This window comes from Grus americana, chromosome 2, assembly GCF_028858705.1.
Source record: "Grus americana isolate bGruAme1 chromosome 2, bGruAme1.mat, whole genome shotgun sequence".
Lineage (NCBI taxonomy): Eukaryota > Metazoa > Chordata > Aves > Gruiformes > Gruidae > Grus > Grus americana.
Window position 1 is genome coordinate 58,335,655 of NC_072853.1, and position 24,703 is coordinate 58,360,357.

At 37.0% G+C, this 24,703-nt stretch overlaps 1 protein-coding gene across 1 annotated transcript in view; it reads left to right on the plus strand.

Moving 5' to 3' along the window:
- CEP192 (centrosomal protein 192) overlaps window positions 1-24,703 on the plus strand; it is a 94,686-nt gene that overhangs the window by 19,958 nt on the left and 50,025 nt on the right. Inside the window, exons 14-27 of the mRNA XM_054814184.1 lie at window positions 702-856; window positions 2,386-2,432; window positions 3,918-4,050; window positions 6,576-6,730; window positions 9,156-9,296; window positions 9,552-9,891; window positions 10,243-10,383; window positions 12,861-12,925; window positions 13,007-13,198; window positions 14,155-14,278; window positions 16,281-16,411; window positions 19,003-20,041; window positions 20,152-20,278; window positions 21,754-21,925. Coding sequence (XP_054670159.1) covers window positions 702-856; window positions 2,386-2,432; window positions 3,918-4,050; window positions 6,576-6,730; window positions 9,156-9,296; window positions 9,552-9,891; window positions 10,243-10,383; window positions 12,861-12,925; window positions 13,007-13,198; window positions 14,155-14,278; window positions 16,281-16,411; window positions 19,003-20,041; window positions 20,152-20,278; window positions 21,754-21,925 — 2,962 coding nt within the window. The remainder of the gene's footprint in view (window positions 1-701; window positions 857-2,385; window positions 2,433-3,917; window positions 4,051-6,575; window positions 6,731-9,155; window positions 9,297-9,551; window positions 9,892-10,242; window positions 10,384-12,860; window positions 12,926-13,006; window positions 13,199-14,154; window positions 14,279-16,280; window positions 16,412-19,002; window positions 20,042-20,151; window positions 20,279-21,753; window positions 21,926-24,703) is intronic.

The window sequence follows — 24,703 nt, forward strand, 5'->3', positions numbered from 1 at the left end:
GAACTACATGGAATTTTTCACCCTCTGTTTCCCACAGCAAAGTCTCAGGTTTAAAGTCTCATGAGATAAATTTGATAGGTACAGTGGTCATAACAGCTCGAGCTGAGTGCCTCCACAGACATTCAACATATCTAGGTGAAAGTTTACAGCTTGTGGCCTAAGGTTCAGCAAATTTAGCCAGTTATGCCAATGCTTATGCGAAGCTTGACTTCTTGGGAAATATTAGTTGTTATGTTCTTCATGATTTAGGCCCTAATTTAATGTTACAAAAGGCATGCTGATATTGTGACCTTAGGAAAATCTTGTCTAGGGTTTGACTTGCCCTCAAATGGATCATGGAACTTGCGTGGAATAGACCCTTTTCCCCTTATACTTTTCTCTCTTTTTGCAGAAATGAAAAAGAAAGGAACAAATAGAAAAAAAAGTAGAAAGGCACATGTCACGTTAAATGTCACTATTTGTTTCATACTTTAGATTGCGAAACTGAAGCCTTTGTAATCTTAATATTTATTCCTTTATCATAAAATGACAGGTAATAAGTCTGTAGAATCTATGTTAATGGGAACAGCTGACTTCCTAGAGATGAAGGCATTAAAATTGGAGAATTGATTGAATCTTTATGTATGGAGATGTTGTATACCAATATTGATCTAGATATCTCACTGTGTGATTTTTTTCATTGAAATAATTTTTCTTTCTAGGGAAGTTGCTACACAAGTTAAAGAACCTCAATCAACTTCTGTTAGCTTGAAAGAATCCCATTCAGTGTACGGAGAGCAAGATCAGAATGTCATTGAGCATTCAAATCGCAGTCAAGATACCTTACTTGAGGTATTGCCACTTGAAAGATTGGAAGGTATTAAAATTTGAGAAAAATTATATACTTATTCTCAGTGTAATTAGCTTTTTATGCTATAGATGTCTTGTCTTGACCCTTTCACTGTTTAATGGCATAGCGTAAATGGGTTTTGAAAAAGAATCTCTTTGATTTGAACAAACTGAAAACAGAGAAAGGTTGTGGTTGACACTGTATTCTTAGATTTCTCCCCAAATTATAAAGCTAGACAGTAAGCTTATGAAAGTACTGTTTGCTATAAAATACTGTAATTAGAATGCTAATAGGAATCTGAATTAATTTCTGGAACTTGTGGAAAAAATGTATGTAAGTTGTTTTCTACCCCTTCTCTTTCAGTAGATATAAGTCTATGAGATTATATTTTAACTAATGTCTCATCTCTTGCCCTGTTCCAGCCTATAATAGGTGATCTTTAACTGCAGTTACAGAAGCTGGAAACCTACTTTTCTAGTGAGATGATGCATGAAAAAGTAGTTTGGAATACTTGCTGTGAAAACAATGCTTTTCTGAAGTATGACTAGAGTAGTAGAAGCAAAATAATATTCTGTAACATATTTTAAAAGTGTGGCTGTTGATATTAAACTTGTTTGGGTTTTTTGCTAATGCCAGTCCCATAATGAAATTCTGCTCATTTCTTAAAATTCAGTAAATATACTTAGTAAATATATACTTCTAGTAATTATCCTTTACTAAGTTTTATCTGAATATTTGCTTAGGTTTTCATGAAGTAAGTGTTAATAATTTAATAGAGAACATGTTCAATTAGAAAGTACTATGGTTTGTAATATAAATGGGCCCTTATAAAACACACTTCTAACAGTGAAGCGTTGACTTCAGTCGCTTATTATTGTAGTCCTGAGGAAGTGGCAGTAACTGATGCTTTGGAAGACTGGGACTGCCCAGTGTTTGGACTTGATAGTGCCTGACTGTATTTAGTTAATTAATTTTAACTTGTTGTTTATTCAAGGTTTAGGATTCTAGTCTGGAAAATGCCTTTTATTCCCATCTATTATTTAAGAATTAGGAACCTTTTTTGCTGAAATCTGTATGTCCATGTCTAAAATATTTTCTGTCTTGTGGGACTTGCAGTTGGGTTATAGGTGGATATAACAAAGACAAGTGGAAGCTACTTACAAGTGAGCCAAAAAAAGAATTGGCCCAATAGGTGAAATACAACAGTGTAATAGAACACTTCCAGGTTGCATTAGACAAAGTAGGAACAAGTGAGTCTTTACTCCTTTGCACTGCCTTATAGAAATCCTTAAGGCAATAATTGTCATGCATAAGTTTTACGGTTCTAGCCCTGTTGAAGCCCTGCCCTTTTAATTACTGCCAGATACTTTTGATCATTGTTATAAGAACATGTAAACTTTGGTATTGTGATAACATGTATATTTCAATCTTATTTTTGTGGTGTATGCCAAGACCTTCAAGAGGCTCGGTCTGCTATCTTATAGAACAGTTAGCACTTAGTAGTATAACATAAGACCATAATAAAATACTGATTACACTACATTCTTTTGTTCCAGATTTGTCAACTGGAATATGCTTTCTTCCAGACAGTAAGAATAACAAGGTGAAACCTTTTCTAAATACAGTGAAATTAAAATTTTTTAATATTAATCTTGTACTAGACTTAATTCTGTGAGAGGAGGAAGGAGGGAATTGAACTGTATTTATTGTCTTATGACGTGTATCCCTTAAGTTTGTAACAGTGCTAGCATGCTGAATGTGTCATGCCTCACTTTGCCTTCTTTTTGCAGATCATCTAACATAATTAGTATCATGGGAGCATGACTCCACTTCGTTGTGAAAATTGTTGTTCACTCCTAGCCTCTGCTGTCTTGTAGTTCTTTATCCATGTAAAGACCTTACATTTTATCCCAGCTGTAGTTTAGCTTAGCGAGAAGCCTTTTGAGGAACTTTTTGGAATGCTTTTGGAGTAGACAAATTACTTTGTTAATTACTTTGAGGAAAGTTAGTTCAGATGACTTCTTCAGTGTCCTTAACGTTAAAAACTGCACCATTTGTAAGAACGCAATCTTTCTGCTGCCTCTGTATTCTCTTTTTTTGTGTGTGTGTCTCTAACCCAGAGCTATCAACTAGCTGCAGGTATTGACAGGTAGGGCTGTGCTTCAGCTGGTTTTATCTACTGTGCTAGGGAAGCTGGCAGTTATGGGCACAGAGATACAAGGCAGACAGGAATGGGACATCTTGTGGCACTTATAGAAAATATGCCTCAGGCTGCAGCCAGATGCTGTCTGGTATGTGTTCCTTAATGTGTCAGCTGGTATTTACTAAATTGATTTAGTTTTCTTTTATTTGATTTTTCTAGGGCCACAGTGATCAGTGAGTTGCAGTTGAATGCTCACGGGCTGTCATCTGAAAAAGATAATACAAGTCCCTTTCAAATTTTTTACTTTCTGAGCTTTGGCTTTTTTTGCTATGGGTTAAAGATGATCTCTTTATCACAAGGAACGTAAGACTAAATCCAAAACAGACATTACATCATGCTGTTTTTAAAAATCATTCAGGTATATAAAAGATACAGTATTTACAGTTAGCTAGATTCAGCTGAACTACTACTTTATAAGTAATTTAGTATGCTCATTTGAAGAAATTATCAACCAAGGCTTGATCTGGGTGTACGATTTCTGAAGAAGCACTGTTTTAGCAGCATAGGAAACTATTGAGAGTTGTCTTTGTACTTCTGAGTTGGAATTGCAGCTTAATAAATGGGGACACAATTTTTTCCACTGTAAACTCTTTAATACAATGATTCAGTATTTTATTTTTGATTTTTTTTAAGGTTTGGTGTCATTCAGATGCTTTTTTTCTCTTTCCCCTTTATGATCCCTGTGTTTCTTGCATGTATCCATTCTGGAAGCTAGCAGGCAAAGTCCATTGGAACTAGAATGTATGTTGGGATAAGTAGGAGAAAAAAAAAGGCGGGGGGGAGGTTTTGGAATATTATTAACCTCATTAGTTTTTTTATTTTTAACTGAATTTATACAATAGCTAGTAACCCCTAGAAATGTTTCTGTATGGATGCTTTTCACAGGTTGGTCCATCTGAACCTTCTGAAAAGCTAATTGAAGGTGAAATCTCAAGTGATCATCTTAGCAATAGCCTTTCAAGTTTTTTGGAAAATGAGAAACTCTCATCTCTTGCAAGCTCAGAAGAAGATTCCACTGGTAAGTGTGTTTATACCTCTGGGTAGTTAAGTCTAGAATTCTGACACAATGTTATTCCATACTTGAGAAGAAAGGTATTGTTTTACTGAAGTATTTAATATAGGATTACACTTGATCAAAAACTAGTATTAGGAATATTAAAGAAAACTGTGTTCATTGGGAAACCGACTGTTTTAAAATTATAATAGGAGTAGGTGGCTATGGAATTTGTCAGAGAAAATAACATTTGGAAGTTTAATCTAAAAAATTAAAAAATAGTCCTCAGTTACTGTGAATCAGAAATACAGGTAGAAACGTGGGCATTCATTTAATAAAGTGGTAACCCTAGCTGTAGTTTCCATTTAGATTAACAGAGATAAACTTCTATGATGAAGAACATGTACCTGCAGTTAGAATTAACTTTTACTTGAGTTTTGGTTCTTTTTAGATGCCACACATGCAGGGTGACACCCAAGTCAGAAGTCTAGTTTGCCAGCAGGGATAAAAGTGAGAGCTTGAGTTCTGTATAACTAAACAAGAGTGTTGAAATTTCTGTGCCCTTCCAGTGGCTGCTGCTGAAGGACAGACATGCTTTTCTTTATTAATGAGTTAACTTTGCACATAACATGAAGGATGACAGGGTATGTGCTTAGATGCACCAAGAATGAGGAAGGCAGAGTGATAAATAAGTTTACTGCTGTCTTCAGATCAAGCAACCTTGCATTCAAGTAGTGTTACTGGATTTCTCCCTATTTTATCTACAGATATTATGGCTGTGTTTTGAAGTCTTCTTGTTCTTTCTTGTTGCATAACTTCACTTGTGTGTAAAGTGTATAAAAATAGTTTGCTGAGTAAAAATACTATTTTTTTTCCACCCAAGGGGATGGGATTACTTTTAACTGTCCTCCAAAGGAATTGGTAGTCTTTAGTTGGAAACACTTGTCTATTCAGAGTTCCGGTACCAGTGAAGCTAACTGATCTTTTTATTTTTCCTAGTCAGTGTGCAATCTACTAATTTTTATCAAGTAATTCTGTATTCAGTGTAAATTTGGCAGCTGAGTATTTATAAAAAATAAGGAGGAAGTCTCTGGTATCTGAGGGAAAATGCATTAATCTCTTTTCATTATTTGGAAGATAGATTATTATTTCAGTTTCACAAAGAAGAAATCAAGACATAGGTAAATAACATTAAAACAATTAACATGATGTTGTTAATTTGAGTTTGAATTGTAGGTATTTTCCTACCATTCAGGTAACTAATCCTTATATAATGTTTTTAAAGCACTCTATGGACTTTTGTTCTGGGGATAGGTATTAGTCCTCTTTCCAAAACTGAAGAAATAGCCCGCTTTAATCCCTCCACCTTTTCCAGTATCGTATGCAGAAACAGAGCTGTGATGCGGATTTTTCATTTATTGACTCTGAAATGTAACAGATCCTGATTGCTTTGCTGTAATATCAAAGTTGCTGTGTGTCCATAGCTTCCAATCAGCTGAATTGCATTTTGTTGAAAGAGTGTGCTTCTGTAAATCAGGCTCTTTGTACTGGGCACTGGCAAAACTGGGAATGCAAAAATAATGACATCTTACCTGTACGTGTATATATGTACTTTTTTCCTGTACATCCTTGGCATTGTGTAGATCTCTTTGACAGAAGGAAATACTGAGAGGATTCTTCAGAATTACCTTTTTGGATAGAAGAATTGAATTATACTACAAAAGCAAAATTGCTGGAGAATTCTTAAGCCATCACCAGCAACCTGAAAATTAACATTTCTTTAATTATGTGGAAAACAAAATATAGTTGTGAGTCTATAAAAGCAAGGCTTGTTTGAGTATGCTTTTTTTTTTTTTAAGGAAAACCACAATCAGGATACTGTTTCCTGGGGGGGAAAAAAAAAAAAGTAAAGATGTGAAACAACTTCTTGGAATGTATTTTACAATGGTTTTAAGAGTGCATTTAACCATGCCCTAAAAAGCTGACTGATGTCCGGGTCTTTGAACACAAACAAACAAAAGCCCTGGAAACTCTACTCTCCCCTCAGCCCCCACAAATTAAAAAAACCAGCCCCAAAACAAGAAAAACTATGTCTTGGAAAACTTCTCACTTGGCAAATAGGGATAGTACTGTTCTTAGTAATAGCAGTTAACATTGCCATGGAAATATAGAGCTATGCTTCAGTCACTTTCTGTGGAGTTTGAGAAATGTTACATATATTTTAATTTATAAGTATGTGTACGATTTGCTAGTTGGAATGTGGTGGTGTATAGATCAGTGAAGGGAGATGAATCACTTGATAGCCTGGGAGTTAACATGCTAGCTTATAATCATCTTGTTTTGCTGTATATCACTAGTCATGGAGTAAGACAATTACGTGTTTCAATGACCCAATTAGTTTAAGGGAAAACCAGGATAATTCTGCTCTGACTGTGTGAATATATTGTGAGACTCAATGTATTAAATATTATGGAGCTGCTTTGATAATATGTTAGGTGATATAAAATGTCTGTGAAAGGTGAATATTATATTTTCTTCTGTTTCAATAGACGATGATATTGATGATGAAGAGTTCTTTGATAACAAACTAGAAGCCTATTTTGAGCAGCTGATACAACCAGAAATGACAAGAGGAGACACTGACATACAGAAACTCGCAGAATGCTGTACAGCGCTGAAGCTTTCTGAAAATGGCTTATTTCAAGTAGGTTTAAAGTAGAGTTCAAAGCTCAGCATGCCCAGTGGCCCTTAAACGTGGTAGCATCCTCAACAGTTGTCTGCCAGGGTGAACTAGGCTTTATTTCTTTCCTGAAGAACCCAAATACTGTCCAACAGGAAGTTTGTACAGCAAAAGATTCTTTTTAAACTTAAAGATAGCAAATACAGCTCTAAACTAGAAACAAAGCAGTTTGAGTGAGCGTCTGATTTTTTTCTGTTCCCTCTGCAAGGTTTTCCTTGGGGGAAGAAAAAAAAAAAGAGGAAGAAGCTAGGTAGCTATTTTTGTATTTATTTTCCTCTTCCTTGTAGTGCAGAGCTAGCAGCTGATTCATCTGCTTGTTCCAGAGGGTCTTGCTGTTTATGACATAAGGTGGCATTAGGTAAGTAGCTGGCTGTCCCAAGAGGCATTAGTCAGGAGGGCTTGCAGTAAAGCAAGTCTCCATTCAGGTTTTCCATGCCTCTCTAATCCTGTTCCTCATGCTCCTCCTTGTCCTGTGCATAGCCTTCTTCTTTGTCCTGATAAGCAGCTCTGGTAGGGAACTTTGTGCAGTCAATTCTGTTACTTGATCTTGCAAAGGGGGAAAACGAAACAAAACAACCCAAACAACCCCCAAACTCCTAGGACTGGATTTCTGTCCCTTCTGTGGGATGATGGAGACTTGTCCTCAGAGAAATCCTGTAATAACTAATACCGCATCAGTAGTATTTCCTGAAGATGGACTTTTTCTGCTGGACTACTTAATACTACATTTCTTAATCCTCATTACAAAAGTAAAAATAAAAAAATGCTTTAAGTTTTGGATTGTTTATGCTGGTCTGAAGTTCTTGTACCTTTGAGGCATTCTTTTGAATGCTTTAAGGTATGAAAGTTTCTTATACAACTTGCTTCTCCTCTCAGCTTCCTAGTGGTGGTTTTTAGTGTCAGAGATGGTAAGATGTTTGTAGATGAGCATTTGGGATCCTCTCAAGCCCACTAAGGGAAATTATATCATTGGTAACTAAGCAGAAGCCTCTACTGATAACATTGTCTTGTGATGGCATGATTTTAATGATTACCAGTCTCTGCAAAGAATTTTTGGTGAAAGATAAATCTCCATAAGAAAGCTAATACTCATAAAATGCTTGCTTTAACTTGTCCCTTCCAGTCCCAGCAAGCTGGTCAGCTGAACTGGAGCTAAGGCCATCTTTTGATCTTGCTTGTAAGATCCAAGAGATGGGCCTATTGTCTGTGTAGAAATTGCTTAATTTTAATCTGATGGTTCTGTGACAAGACTACTTTCAGTAGTTTAACTTGTTGCTATTCTTTATTAGAGTTACTGTTTTAACTGCAACAAAATTCAAAGACCAGAATGGAATTTTAAGACATTGATTAAACTTGTTGAAAAGAAATTGAACTGGTGAAAGATTGTTTTATTTTTTTCTTTCTGTAACTATCGAGGTAACATGCTGACACTTATTTTCTGTCATACAACTAGTTTATAAAATTGTTTTGATCACTGGTTTATTATCTTGGATAGCAATCTCCAAGGCTTTAAGTGTATAGTATCATAGAGATTTGTTTTTCCAGGAGAGTAAATAAATCTCTTAAATAAGTGGTCAGTGTGTGAAAGATAAGCGCAGAACAGCAACTGGTTGGCTTGTGGTTTATGTTTAGGCAGCAGTTAGCTGCATGACAGAGTGGCAGGGATTAAGTGCCTTTCCGTTTTCTTGGCTTTGCAACGATGGATGTGATCCTGGCAGTTGCATGCTTGACCAGAATAGGAAAGTATGATTGATTTAAACAATTAAATGAGCTGTAGCTTCTGAAATTTCAGAAATTTCCCAGCTGACATCAGAGTTTCCAAGCTGTGGGAAGTGATATGTTAATTCTGTAAAAGCAGTCTGCGTAGGCTGCCAGTTGTTGATCTACGGCTGTACGTGAAGAAAGGGATAGGTGGTTGCTTTAAGAGTGAGAATAATACAGTTCTGGTCTCTGACTTCAGGTCTTCTCTACTTGTGTAAGATGATGCCATTGTAGATAGGGAGTGGGGTAGGTACAATAGGTACTGAGTTGGATTTGGAGTCCTAATCCAGCAGTGGGTCAGACAGAATGGGAAGAGGAGTAGCATGGTGCCCTTGTTAAAGGGAATGAAAGGATGTAGTAGGGATAAGAAGAAATCCTCCATCTTCTTGCTGTGTATGCTCTTGGAGGCAGATGCGTTGATTGGCATAGCTAGGAACTATTGTCCTTGGTGGTGGTGCTAGCAGCTAGAGATGCCTCTGGCAGTGGCATGTGAATGAACAAAGTACAATAATGTTTTCACAATGTTAAAGAAAAATGTCTAGTAAAGACAACTGTAGTGTTAATTTTTTCTTTCCTTTGGTATACCTGTTCTAGTGTAACTTAAATCTTAATTTATTTTTTTTAAAAGGAAAACTTTCAGGTTCCTGACGCTTACCAGGCTGTGACAGGAGTAGACTCTGGAAATGCTAGTGATGAAGATTCACAAAATCAAGGGATAACTGGATGTCCTGCGCAAAGAGAAATGCCCACCAGAGCAGTACAGCAACTGGTATGAAATTGTCATTTAAATTTTTGTTTATCATATAAAGTAAGACTGTAGTAGAAGATAGCAGTGCATTTGAGAACTTGTTAGAGATTGAACTAACAACCCAAACTTTCTTTACAAAAAATTAATAACACCACTTTGCTCTGAGTTATATTTTTCAAACATAGTTAACTTGGACTGTTTAGTACCTAGAACTATTAGCACAAACGGTTAACAACTGTACTTCTGACACTTTAAAAATTATTATTGTTTTCTAAGAATTCCATGACTACTGGAGATGTTGTAGATTCCTGCAGTGCTGCTGAATTGCGGTTAGATTCATTGTATCTTCAGTGCACGGACAGCCGTAACGCTGATGTCTTGGATGTCCTTCCAAAGCAAGAAATACAGTCCTCTGTGTGTCAGGCTGCTGCTTCTGATGCAGAAGTACTACACACAGCAAGAGGATTTTTGGGACAGTACACCACTCCTAAAGTTTTTCTTAGTGCAAATGCACCTCAGACAGATGCAACTGAACGTGAAGTTGGTCTTGCTGATACTTACCTGTCTCCCACTGCAGACAGCTGTGAGAACATCAGTTTAGCTACCACAGACAAAGGTAGGTTGCTTTAGGTATAACCCATCTATACAATTGTGACCAGACTCTGTTGCATGGAAAAAGAAATAAAATTGTAAGCTATACGTTTTTCTTTAGTTGTGCAAATTGGTAATAAAGACCAATGTAGCATGAATAAACTTTGACTTGTTTTTGTTGTAGAAAATACTGGCTATTGTGTATTGCGCTTAACTGTTGTTTATTTGATGGTGAAACTAGTTTAAGCAACTAGTTGCAGCAACTTGAGCTATGGTTTGGTTTTTTTTTTTTTTAACTCCTTAATCTGAACTTAAGTGACTTTGCCATATTCCTTTTTATTTTAATCAACAGTGTAGCATTTGATATATCTTTCAGGTGATTTACCACACAGCATTGTCTATCAAAATGAAGAGGGCAAATGGGTGACTGATCTTGCATATTATACTTCATTTGATGAAGAACAAGATTTAAATCTGCCTGAAGATGATAAAATAAATGAGGAGTTCATTACTGGATGTATGTAATCTTTTTCATTTTTAGTTAGCTGCTGTTATCTGTAATAGTGTTAAGTAAACTTTCTTCCTTTTTTTTTTTCTTTTCCCACTTCAACAAATCAGTATTTGGTGTTGCAAAACCTCCAGGCTTTAGATACTACAAATTATTTGAAAGCTGATGTTGATGGTAGCCTATAATGATATTATCATTAGTTATAGTTGATATCTTCTCTCCATGTTTCCTACTCTTCCCATGAAGAGTCTTTTGTTTTGTTTCAAAAAGCATTCCAACGTGTGTCACTGGTACCTATTGTATGAGCAAAAGTACCTCCTGTACCTGTCGTTTCCATAATTTTTCCTTTGGATTTCAATTACTGTTAGCCTTTCTTTCAAGAAGAGGAAACAGTAGTCATTCTGTATCGCATGATGGTTATAAGACAGGAAATAATTGTGTACAAGAAATTACTACAAAATAACTAGAATGTGAAAAGAGCTTCTGAATTCACTAGCTGGTGATTTTTTTTTTTTTTTTTTTTGCGAACCCCTTGGGAATATCATGATGCTGAAAAATGGTATTGGTACTGAAAAACGTTGGAGCTTATTGAGGGGCTTTACTGGACTCTCATCTTCTAACGAATTCCAGACTTTTTGAACCTCTGGTAACTTAAAGTTGTTTATTTTCCTTAAGCTATCTCAGGCTGATCTTTGTGAGATTCTGTGTTTGTCATACAGACTTGGATAATATGCACATAGTACTGCAGACAAATCAATTCCTTAGTACCAAAACGTCATGTGGTCATCTGTTTTACTAGACAGATTCAAACAATGCAGGCAACAGTAGTTCTTCTAGTCTCCTCTAGTTCCTAAAGTTGACATATGGATGGGCTAATGTATTCTAAAGATGTCCATGGTCCACTCAAGGTTCCTCTTTCTTCCAAAGAGAATGCCATATATGTTGCTGTCTAGAATTGTTTATTTTGAATGAGTGATCAAACAGGGTTGATGATTGGTTGAAATAATGTTTTTCAACACCGTAGTGGTTTTCTGCTGGAACAAGCAAATATGACCCAATTTGGTAGAAACTTGCGTATCTACTGTGTCAGTAAAGCAGAGCTCCTCTGTTATTTTTCAAATGCCAGGATATTTCAGACACTTTCCTGCATCTCAGACTCGGGTTGTCAAGTGATTAGAATATTTGACTGTTGTAAATTTTTCCAAGGCTGTTTAGCTTTTTTCCATCTCGTGTTTTTAAAGGAATTCTGCTTTTGAACTGATTGGTTTACCTGTTCACATGGTAGATGACAAGCACTTACATATTCAATGTGGTTAGCATTTTTCTGGCTGCCAGTTTGCCTGTCTGTCTGCAATGCTAAATTGTGATGCTTGACAGCTGAGAGACTTTATTTGTAGGGACAGAGAGGAAATGTTACATCTGATGCTTCTGAGTCTCATCTCCATCAGCAAACTGTGCACACAGTGTATTCTTGGATAGAATAGTGCAGGATTGCTCACTTGACGGTTTGGTGCTTCAGGAAGTCTTCAGAGCGCTATATGGCTTATACAGAGGATTAAGGAAGAACTGATACTGACTTCGAGTTCAGCTGGATATAACAATGTGTCATTGATAGTGCTAGATTGCCTTTAGGAAGTGCAGTTGGATTGGTCAATAAAGGTGTATTCCAACATTGTTTCTTTCCTCAGATTATGTATTGCAACTTTCTGTCAGTAATTTTATGGACAACAGCTGTATTCAGTTTACAAGTTTGTGTCCATTCTTGATTTATTCCTCCATTTGCCCTGTGTTCTCTATGACTAGGGTTACTGTGTGTACAAGGCTACATGTTTTATAAGTTTTGGTGGGCTTAATGATACATTGAAATAAGGTGGTAGAGCAATATCTCTTGATCAGCAGTTTTTCACATAATTTTGGTGAAGAGACTTTAAGTGTTCATTGTGCTGTAAATGGTAATTGTGAAAATAATACAAGCATTTGCATTTAAAAGAAACATTGATTTATTTAGCCTGTTAATTTGCTCAGGTGTTGCGTGAACTGGTACAAACCCATCTGTTTCTTTTGCTCTAATTCACAGGTACCACCTTGATGAATTTTCAAAACCAAATGTAGTAAAAGTTTGTTTGGAAGTAGCCATATGATGCTCAATTCTAGCTAGTACGGCTAGCATAACCTATGAAAAGTTATTGTTTGGTTTGGGGTTAAGGCCCTAAGAGACTTTTTTTATTCACCACTAAGGTAGCTAAATCCTGGTTTTTACTTAGGCTCCTAAAGATCCAGGGAGTACTCTTTTAAAACAAATTTCATGTGAACTTTTCTCACCATAACAGGACGGAATAACTCCTACCGTGTCCCAGATTGTCTCAGATGTAGAATTAAATACTGCAATATCTGTCCCTCAAAATTTAGTTTAATGATGCAAAATAGTAATGACAGCACTTAATAACTAATACCTTGTTTTAATACGTGTTCTTCTTGGTTTTAAGCTGAAGCAGCAGCTATGATTGCACAAGACCAGGAAGAATTTGAGAAAGCACACAAACTTGTGCAGGTAACTAATTATCTCAGTGTAAACAGAATAGTTCTGCAATTCATTTGCAAGTTACAACTTCTGAAATCTCTTTGTCTGCAGGTGGAAAAAGTAGACATTCTAAATGCATCTGAATTAGCAGATACTTCATGGAAATCTGCCAATAGTTGCATTCTGCTGAGAACTTCTGATCTTGATAAAGATGCCAGTTATTTACGTTTGTCTTTGGGCGAGTTCTTTGGTCAGAGATCTGAAGCTCTTGGTTGTCTAGGTGGAGGCAGTGATGTGAAACGGGTATGTATCTTAATATTAAGACACAAGGAAAGGATAACAACAACAACAGCTAGCAGTACTTTTGGGTTTTTTTATATTGTAACTAATTCTTTCTGAGAACTACTTTCCTAAGTTCACTTGAGAAGGAAATTTTCTATGCGTGACAGGTCTGGATTTGCTTTTGTTTGCCACTTGAAATTTCTGGTGTGAAGGGCTGGCTGGTGTTATTGATAAATCTTGATCTTCACCTGTTGGCCAGGAATTATGTGTAGGATTAGAGAGAAAAGTACACCATATACAGGGTGCACGTTGGAGGTCCAAGCAAATGATCCACATAGTAGTTGAATAAAATGCTGCTCAGATGGGTATTTGAACAGTGAGAGTGTCTTTGAATGGCTGTTGATAGTTGATGTGCTATCTAGGCGAATGCCCAACCTCAGTAAGAATGTAGCATCTAGACTAACTTACTAACATATTTCTGTATGCTTCTTCCATCTATCTGATACCTGTCTCTTCTCTTACCTGCTGTTGGTAGACAGTATCTCATCTGTGTTGCAGACCAAAAAAAAAAAAAGTGACAAACTGTGTACAGCGGGAGGAAGAAGTCAGATATGCTTGTGTCATTCAGTCTGTCCTGGTGAATTGGTAGAGTTGGTATGTTCTGTCCTGGTGTGTTCGGAGGCTGAGCGGCAAAGTGTGCGTCCAGGCGGAGATGATGAGAGCATATATACTTCCTTTTGTCTAACTGGTATAAATAAGTTGTTAGTTTATTTTATGTCTGTATTGGAAGTATATATATTTCGATTAGGCATTCGTAATGCTAGGAGGCATATGTTATTTCTTAGTGGTAAGGGAGCCAAACACCAACTGGTGAGGCACTGTGGCTGAAACTGCTTTGCAAGCCCACTGAACCTATTTATTAATGATTACATTTACTCATGCTGCATTCCGGGATAATTTTTTTTTTTTTATTATAGCCATCTTTTGGTTACTATATTACATCTCCAAAGAAAAGGCAACCTGTTGCTTTGCTAAGGCAATCTGATTCATCAGGAGGTGACACGGGCCAAGAGATTCTGCAATTGTCTGAGGTGTTTCCAGGTAATTATAGAACAGAGGGTCAGCCTTAGACAGTGGTTATAATGGTAATTAAGAATTACTTGTATGTAGCTATTAAAGACTGTTAAGAGTAATCGGTGATAGAAAGACTCTAGTTTTCAATTGTCATTCCCCAAATATCTTTTTTGCCGTAAGCACTTTCCCCACACCCCCTTCCCCCAGAAAAACACAGAACCTAAACACTTACAAGAGAGAACATTCTAATACCAAGTACAACCCTAAATTGTCTTGGATATTTAAGCATTTCCAGATACTGGATAACTACCAGAATGTTTTGTAATGATTGAAGTCTATTCAGAGTTTTCCTGTTGAAAAAGTTGTATACATATTTTGCCAAAAACCAAACAAAACCCAGGAAAATTGCTCTGTTTGCTCATATAGGTATAGAGGATATAGGGAAAGAATGAAGACAATTTGGGTACAATTTGGGCTATACTTGAGCTGACAGTGTGTGCATAAAACATAGTCTACATTTTTTCCTGCCATCTTTAAAAAAAAAAAGTTACAATCCCGTGATATCTGCTTAATTTAAAGTAGTAATGTAGGAGATGCCTCCAAAATTTTATGAGTAAAGATCACAATTGTTTTGGTGCATATATATGCCTATCAACTTAAGATATATTTAGGAAAGGATGAGTGCATTTTAAAGCATTTCTACTGTTCTTGATAGAACTGTGGCAACATCAATCTTTGTGAACCTGCTTGTACAGTCAGTGTAGTGACTTAAATACTTTTTTGCATTGGTGAAAAATAACCATCAGTCTTTTATGGAGCCTTCTTCCTTAAACAGCTTTACAATTGTAATTTTCCTAATGCTGGGACCTTGTAAATATTTTTAAGGGGTCTCTAATGATTTTTATTTTTTTTTAATCTAGTGTTACTGTGCTTAAATTCATTATACAATAGTCTGGATTTTTATAAAAAAATTACCAGGAGTTCATTCAGTTCATGACCTCTGTTCAGTTAAATTATAGTTATAATATGTAGTATATTATAAAATATAGTTACAACTGTAGAATTGTATAATAGGATATAGAAGAATACCCTAATCTGCTCTGCAGTTGTTTTGATGTGAGGGTTTCTATAAATGCTAGAGAAAGTAGGTATTTGGGTCACTTTGTGGTCAAGATATTAATAGTTACTGCCATCTGATTTTCCGTAGTACTGGCAATAATAATCTTTATCAGCAATACCAGTATCTTAACCCCAAATATCTACTATAAGAACAGAAGTAAAGAAAACAAACAAACAAAACAAAACACCCCCACCCCTCCAAAACCAACCAAAAACCAAACAAAAAACCACGCCCAAACCAAAAATGTTTGTTGTTTCATACTTGTTTTCTCACTGATCAGTGCATCTGTAAAAGTTGGTTTTGGTGTTCTAGGGAGTCCGGATGTTTTTTGTTCAAGCAGGAACTAATTTGTTGAAATGGTAGCCTCTAGATCTCATATGAACAATACCTCCTTGTTTGAGTTTGATGTCCTAATCAAGAAGATTATTTGTGGTTTTGATGGTTTAAGAAACACACCTGTTCCTCCTAAACATAATCCTTCAAAATCAGCAGTTCACTGCTATCTACCTCAGTCAAACCCTGTCTTTAGCATAAGAAAATTGGCTTTACTCAAATTTAACTCAACTCTTCTAGTTTTCTACTGGAGTTTGGTCTATGTTGATATTATCTTGCAAACACTATTTCATTAAAAGTGGGGGTTTTTTTAGCTTATGCTAATATGATAAGCTACCTGAAAATAAAATATGAAGACTGTGAGCATGGTGTTCTTAATGCCAGCTAATTTTGTGACTTGAGTGTAAACTTTGGGTACCGTACAGGAAACAATTGATGCTTGCACTATTTGGATTTGTGCCATTATAACAGCTCTTTTTAACAGAGCATTAAGGGAGCATGTGTATCCCAAGAATGCAGCTGTTTAGACAATTTACTTGCTGTAAATTAATTCCCTCTCTCTTTCTTTGTTTTTAGATGACTTAGAAGCACAAACAAAAGAACATGCAAATTCCGCCAGCTGTGAAGGTGCGTGGCATAGAATGGATACTGCAGCTGGAATACATAAAAGCATTAATATAGAAGCTGCTACCAAAAGTAAAGGAAAGGTATTTCTCTTGGATTTTTCTATTAAGTGTAACTATGAACTTGAACAAAATTCAGATAGCTCCAATTATTGTTGTATTTTTGAATATGGCTAAATTTGGACTTTTGTATCAGCTCATTGCTTTTTATAGTGATCATTTGAATCCTAGCAGGTGTCATTGTTTGTTAGGTTAGTTTTATTAGAATGCCGTGATCCTGTAGTGAGTCAGGTGTTACTATCACAGTCTCATTTTCCTTTTTCTCCCTACTTCACTTCTGGAGTTGCTTGGTCTGTCAGCCCATAGTTTTTCAGAGGTTCCTAGGCTACTGATGTTCTGTGATCAAGTTTCTGAATTTCAGCTATGTCTTCCCCTTCTATTTTAATGAAACAACTTGTCTTTAGCATGTGGATCAAGTCTTTTACTTGATAAAATTAAAAAATATTGACGTGTTTTAAGTTTGAAAGGTATATTTTCAATTTGGTAATCCTAGACACCTGCCTTCTCTGCCTTAATGTGTCGTGTTCTTTTTCTGATCAGGCAGAACACATACAGACCCATTCAGTTACAGAAACAGCCCTTCTCCTACATGGTCGTTGAAAGGAATCAGTAGCTAGCAAGTTTGACTTTGTTTAGCTGATCAAATGATGAAGGCTGCAGACTTAAATGCAGAAGGAGTGGTAGGATTGCTCATCTGACCATGTACTGCCATAATTGCTTTTCTTTCTTATTTATCTCTATTCCTATTGTGCTAGATACGAAATGAGTAATTTGGGGTTTCGATAATGTATATCTAGATTCTAATCTACCCTACCCTCAATTTGTATAAGTTTAGGTCACCCTCAGTCTGATATGGATACTAAAATGTTCTCAAACACAGACAAATCACAAAATGGTTGAGGTCAGAATATAGTCCTGGAGATTTAGTCTATCCCTTCTTGCTCAAAGCCAGGTCAAATAGAGCAGATTGATCAAGGTCTGGTCACATTTTGAATATCTCCGAGGATGGAGACTCTATAGTCTCTCTGGGTGCTCTCTGGGCAACCTGTTCCAGTGTTTGATCATGTTGACATTAGAAGTCTTTTCCTTGTGTTTAAATGGAATTTCCTGTATTTAAAATTGTGCCTGTTGCTTCCTTTCTTTTCACTGGATACCTCAGAGAAGTGTCTGGGTCCATCGTCTTTACCCTTCCCTGTCCCTCTCCTTTTCCCCATCAGGTATTTATACACATTGATATGATTTCTTCCTGAGCCTTGTCGTCTTGAGGCTGAGCAATTCAGCTCTCTCCTCATATGACAGATACTCCAAGTTCTTACTCATCTTTGTGGCCCTTCACTGGACTCTCTCTCCAGTATGTTCATGTCTTCTCTTGTACTGAGGAGTCCATAACTGGGCACAGCACTCCAGATGTGGTCACACGAGTGCTGAGTAGAGGGGAAGGATCGCTTCCCTAAGCCTGCTGGCAGCTCTTTTCTTACCGTGGCCTAGGATGCTGTTTGGCCTCCTTTGTCACAAGAGCACATTGGTGGTTCATGGTCAGCTTCATGTCTACTAGGACCCCCAAGTCCTTTTCTGCCAGGCTGCTTTCCAGCTGATTGGTCTGCAGCCTGTACGGGTGCTTGGGGTTATCCAGGTGCTGGTCTTGGTTTTTCCCTTCGAACTTCTCAGCCTGCTTTTCCAGCCTGTTGAGGTCCCTCTGAATGACAGCTCACTCTCCTGAGGTATAAACTGTACCCCTCAATTTTGCATTATGGGCAAACTTGCTGAGGGTGTGCTCTGCCCCATCATCCACGTCATTAGTGAAGGTGTTGAACAGTACTAGCCCCAGTCTTGATCCCTGGGGTACTCCACTAGCAAGTGGCTGGACTCCTGCTGGACTTTGTGCTGCTGATCACAACCCTTTGAGCACCCAGTTCTGAGTCTAGTCATGGTACACTTAACCTGCTCCATACCTCATCAGTCTTTTTATGAGGATGTTATATCTATATGCATGCATATATACAGGAGGATAGAGGGGTTTTTTCTTCCTGAAAGTATGTGTATCTGAGATGTGTGTAGAGATTGTGGTCTCGACATGACTGGCTACTTACTCCATGCCCTTTGCTAACAATAGCCAATGTGAAAACTGAAGAAGAAATCAGACTTGAGTGGTAGAGAAAACTGTAGAAATAGTTTTGTCTTCCCCTTGTAGAGAGGCAGATGGTTTAAATTGGGAAGATACTGTGTATTTGGTCATGGTACTTTCTTCTCTGCTGTGTTTGCTCCTGATGGTATTTTACTCCCAATTTTTCCAACTGAATTAAAACATTTTAGGATTTTAAAAGTTTTAAGGAACTGATGCTTCCTAGCAGGTAATCTTTATTTAATCTTCTAAAAAAAAATTGTGGGGTAGACTTAAATAATCAGTACAGTGAGAATTAGGCCTATTGCAGTATTCTTTCTTAATAGTCAATTAAATATGTGACAGCTAGAAATATTAATATATTACCATATACGGAAACGCAAAATAATTTAAAAAAACCCCAACAAACAAACCCAACTACCGATACATAAAACCCAAAACACTAAACAAAAATTTCTTAATTTGGTGCTTAACTCATTTTGATTTGTTGTAGGATGGAATTCATAAAGACAAGTTTGAAGATGGCTTATCTAATCATTCTGACTCTGTCCTGAGTATTAGCACAATTGCCTCTGCTATTGCTAATGCTTCCTCCAGTGCTGATCCTTCCCAGCTAGCTGCTATGATGATGGCACTCTCTAATAAAGGTAAAAGAACATGTTTCCTTCCTGGAATTGTTAGAGAGACGGAACTCTCTGCTAATCAAGTATTATCCAGCAATGTGGAAAATGATGCATTTGATATGGAAAAATACCTCAAAAAAACAGATGAGATTGGACATGAAAGTGAATATGAGAGTATTGTGAAACATGAAGCATCTGTCCAGAACCTTGTGCCTGGTACCTTTTTACTGAGTAAAGATAAAAATAAGGATGTTCTTGCAGAAGACTTGATAAATAATCATAGCAAGCAGCAAGAAATAGAGAGGCGTTTTCTGGATTATTTTAATGAAGAAAATATTTGGAATTTCTCTAGTCTGTCTGGTGTTCCCAGCCATGAAGATGTAACTGCAAATAATGTTAAATATTCAGAAAAGATGTCAGATTTACTAAATAGTAAACATTTACAGTCACTGAATGCTGAACTTAGATCAGATACGCTTGATACCCAAACCTCACCTACTGGAAATGAAGCACATACATGTAGAATTCCTTCAGCAGCAAAAATGGAAGCAGCACAGAGAAGTCCTCTTGCTTACCAGACCAACGATCTCACTGGTAGATGTTGTATCAAGGAAGGCACAGAAACAGTAGATCAAGCGACAAATGCTGTTCCTGAACTGTGTAATGATTTGGTGGAAAGCAGTACAGGAAACACTCTGTCACTCAGCAATTTAATACCTGCCAACCAATCCCATAAATGTGTCTCAGTAAGTCCTACAAAGGCAAAGCCTACACAGAAATTGAACAGTGATGAAAGGAAGCAAAATGCAAAAATAGAGAAGACAAACAAAGATGCCAGTACTGCGTGTGGTGGGAGTGCGAAACACGTAACTTTTGAGATGCTCTCCCCAACTTCCCAGAATAGTACTGGTAAGTAAGCCTATATAAATGTAACCAGTTGTTGAAAAGACTTTTCTTGACAGTAGACTTGTTTCCTGTGCTTAAATAGATACTGTTATTAAATTCTGTTTATTTACCAGAGCATAAACCCATTCTACCTGAATGTGACTTGCAGCCTCTAGAGGATGAGCAGTATAGCTTCAGACCTTCAACTTCACCACTGATCCACTCTTCTCCTAGTGAGACTTCCGGAACAGCATTTTCAGGGTAAATGTCTTGGTGCAGATTATAAGAATTATTAATGTTTCATGAGGATTTTTTTGAGGAATCAAGTTTTAGTTTGAATGTTGTCCTTGATCTCAGTTCATAGAAGATTGTTATTAGGCTAAGACTTCATTCTTAGACTAAGTTTTCTGTTTGCTTTTATTATGTGTATGGGGAAGCAGTCTTAAGCAGTTGTTAACCTTTTATTTTCCTCACTGGCTTGGTGAGACAGAGATCCTGGATGCTTAGGATTATCCAGTAATGCAAGAATACAAAATATTCAGCCTGTTAGGTAGTCATATACCTGAGGTACCTACTAAAACTTCGTGTTGATGGAGCTATAAAATCCCTTATCTATTAATTGTTGTTCTAGTGTAATTCATGTATTACAAATAAAGCTATTTGGTTGGAGGTTATGCTGTTAATTATGTGATAACAAAGCATGACATTGTATAGGCCAATAAAGATGTGGGATTTTTTTATACTCATAAGTATTTCACTCAGTTTTGTTCTCTGATTCATACCACTGCTTGTTGTGAGAGAGAATAGGTAGAAATATTTGTATTGTTTTTGACCACTTCATATTTTGAAACTGCAACTTGTGTCTAAGATTTAAAGCTTTCTTAGTAACTGAAAGGGCAATATTTTTTTAAATGAGCTCCCATAACAATAAGTGTTATATAAACTATAAGATTACAACTAAGTTGATTGTGTAGCCTTAAACATACAAACATGGCCAGTAGCCAGTTGCTATATACGTTCTCATAAAAACCAGAGGCAACTGATTTCTTTGCCTTAACTTTTAAGTTCACTGTTTGATATTTCACTACAATTAGTGTGTTGTACATGGTATTAGAATTACAGGCTCTCTGGAATTTCTCGGAAGTTAAAATGTGCAGAATTATGTGTAGTTTTGCAACTGTGTTGTATAGATATTAGGATTTCCAGTTAAAATTGTCAGTGACTTCAGTTGTTTTCATGTTACCTCTTCTTGTTTGACAAAGTGGTGAGAGATCCCATGTGTTTCAGTTGTGTGAAATGACAAGAATCTCAGCAGTGAACAGGAAATACTAATGCGTGACACCTGGGATGTTGAATGATTTCATTTGACATTCTTCCATCTAGTTAGATACAAATATATTGATTCACCTTTTTTCTTTTAATAAGTTGTTGTGTTGTTTCTGTGACCTTAGCCTCTGAGTTCAGTTGTGGAGCTCTGATACTTTGCCTTACAGATTCATATCTAATGAAAATTAGTTTTATGTACATCAAAGCCAGAACTTGTAAAGGTTAATTGAGAACTGATTTCTCATTTCTACTGACTGTACTAAACAGAATGGCTAAGTACGTTGATTTTTAGAATAGTATAGCTAATATGTAACATTGATTTTTTTTTTTTTTTTTTTTTTTGGGGGGGGGTGTGTGTGCAGCATTAGAAATATATTCTAACACTGACATGCTTCAAATCTGTTTTTCAGGTCTGAAACTGACTTTACTTGCACGTCACATTATCAGGAATCTTCTTGCAAAGAGAGTGTACTACCTCAGTCAGTTTATTCAAGTCCTAGCATGAGCAGATTAACATATGTATCTGCATCTGACAGTACCCTTAGGAACACAGCTGCAATACATAATCCGGAGACATACTGGGTAAGAAAATCTTGAACTGTAAATATGTATTAATTCCCTTTCTTTGAAACAAACAAACAAAACAACACCTCTCCTTCACCCCCAAACCCTTAAATGGTCAAAATAATTCTAAATGAGAAGGGCCTTAAGGATTTTGGAACAATTTAGGACATGCTGTGCATAGGGAAAAGGTATTCTGCTTTTCCCCCACTCCTGAGTTTAAGAAATTTAAAGTCTGAAATAGATTGTTAAATGCACACACTCTGATGAATGTAAACATAGTAAAACATTCAAAGAACTACTAACTTTGGAAAAAAGTTAGATTTGGTGTATTTTCCCCTTTATTTTTTCCTCAATTTCTTGTTAAGTCATTCTGTTCTTGGAATGCAGTGCAATATTCCAGTAGTAGTCTGCAGGATCTATATCTGCTGTCATCACTCCTGAGGCTCCCTTTCTGCTCAGCTTCAGCTGTTAGGAGAATACTTTTCCTGGGGTTTTTTTGTTTGGATTTTTTTTTTTTTCCTGGAGAAATGTTTATAAATACGTATTTTAGCTTTAGCTTGTTTTTTTCAGGACTGAAGCTATCATTTTCTACCTCTGACAGTTACTCTGATTGTTCTTGCTGCTTTAGCAAAGAGTGTACAAATTGTAGCAAAGACAGAAACTTTTGTTCAGGCTTGCAGTCTTATGCTGATTAAGATAATTGGCATTCTTTTATCTAAATGCATGGGTTTCTTGGAATCTGGAATGTTTGTTTATGCTTCCCCACCTTCCAAAGTGTGTGTAAATGTGGATAGAACTTCAAAAAACAAACAAAAGCTGAAAAACCTCTCTGATTGCATCCATATCTGTGTAACTGAGTGGTTACATTGATTTTGTAATATCTTTATTGATTGTTGATTTCTTTAACACAGGAAATAGAAATGCTGTCTGCTATGCATTTTTTCTTTCATTTGCAGAGGGTCAGGCTTTTTGGGACTGGTGATGTAAAAGGGTATAAGAAATTTACCAGACATGAGTTACCCTAGGTTTGCTTTATTGCAGCACTGGATGCATGGGGAATCAGCTCCACCCAACGTGCATGCAGGTGATTACAAACACACAGGTTATATAGAATCAAAACATACATATTCATCATTTTTTCTCAGAAAAGGCAGTCCTATGATAATAATTTCTTGGAATTCATTTACATATTCTCCTCCTCGTCATGCATGCTCAGTGATTTGAGTCGGTGGCCCTCAAGGGGTCTCTGGTGGTCGTCAGTGGTCACACACCTGTGTCCGCTGGATAACCCTCTTCTTGCGGGCATGCACGGTATCCTTGCTGTGGGGGCACCTCTCCATAACAACTTACTTCATAAGATTAATATTCTCAAACCTATTGTCTGGTTGAGTAGGGACTGTACATGGAACATAGCAGCATTGTACATTGCCATGGTCAGTTAGTTTCATTACCTATTACCTTGGTTACACACTAATTATTCCAAGCTAATCATTCTATAGTTTCTGTCTTACGGCCTCTATCCCACGATTACATTTCCCCCTTTGGAAGTCTTCCTTCTAGGCCTTGAGTAGCTTTCTGGTTAACATAAATTTTCTTATAGCTAAGCTTCTATATTTTCTACAGGTGGCTAGTGAAAGCTTAGTGAAGCTTTCTCTTCCTCCTATAGGAAAACCAGCAGCAATGTTCCTTCATGCTGAGAGCATCAAGAAGAAGGAAGCATGTCTTCTGGCCTATGGCCCATTTTGTTCTAGGTCTAGTTACTCAAGTTACACAGGGAATATCTGGTCTTTTCCATCTTGATGTTTCTGATGGGAATCACAGTCTTGTAGGAAGGAACTCAAGGGCAAATTTAAATGGGTATTTGCTTGTACTCCGTGCTGGCATAGCATCAACTCTTGGGTCTATTTCACGTTTTAAATGCATATGGTTCTAGATTCTTGTCATCTCATGCAAATGGATGGCTCTTGATGCTTTGATGTAACTGGCTGCATACTAGTTTGCCCCTCTGTCTTGAAGAGATGTTACTGTTTGAGTTCCATCCACTGTATTGTGAAGACTGCCAAGTGTGATGCCGGTTGTGTGAGGGTGGTTCTCCCACGGTCAATCCTCCTCCACTGATTAGTGCCAATGCTATTGTTAGTAGCTATGAACAGTGCATGAGAGAGTGTAGTCACTTCTGCTCTTGTCAGTTCACCCAATAGGAGATTCCTTGAAACACATTTGTGTGTATACATATTTACGATCTGTACTTCTTTTTCTCTTACTTTTGATTTCTAAGTACAAAAACCCCAGACTCTGGGACTAAGAGGAATTTAGAATGGGGGTGAGGTATGCTCATTCCACCTACACCATGCGTACCTGCCGAAATGGAAGGTCTCTCTGCTTGAATGATTTCTTTGTGTGAGTGCGCACATGCAAATGTCATTGCATTTTCATGCATTTCAAATGAATCCTTTTTGATTAGTGATTTAATCCAGGGCCATTCAGGTTTTTATTTTTTTTAGAATCATAGAATGGTTTAGGTTGGAAGGGACCTCAAAGATCATCTAGTTCCAACCCCCCCTGCCATGGGCAGGAACACCCTCCACTAGACCACGTTGCCCAAAGCCCCATCCAACCTGGCCTTGAACACTTCCAGGGATGGGGCATCCACAGCCTCTCTGGGCAACCTGTTCCAGTGCCTTACCACTCTCACAGTAAAGAATTTCTTCCTAACATCTATCTAAATCTACTCTCTTTAAAGCCATTACCCCTCGTCCTATCACTCCATGCCCTTGTAAGCAGTCCCTCTCCAGC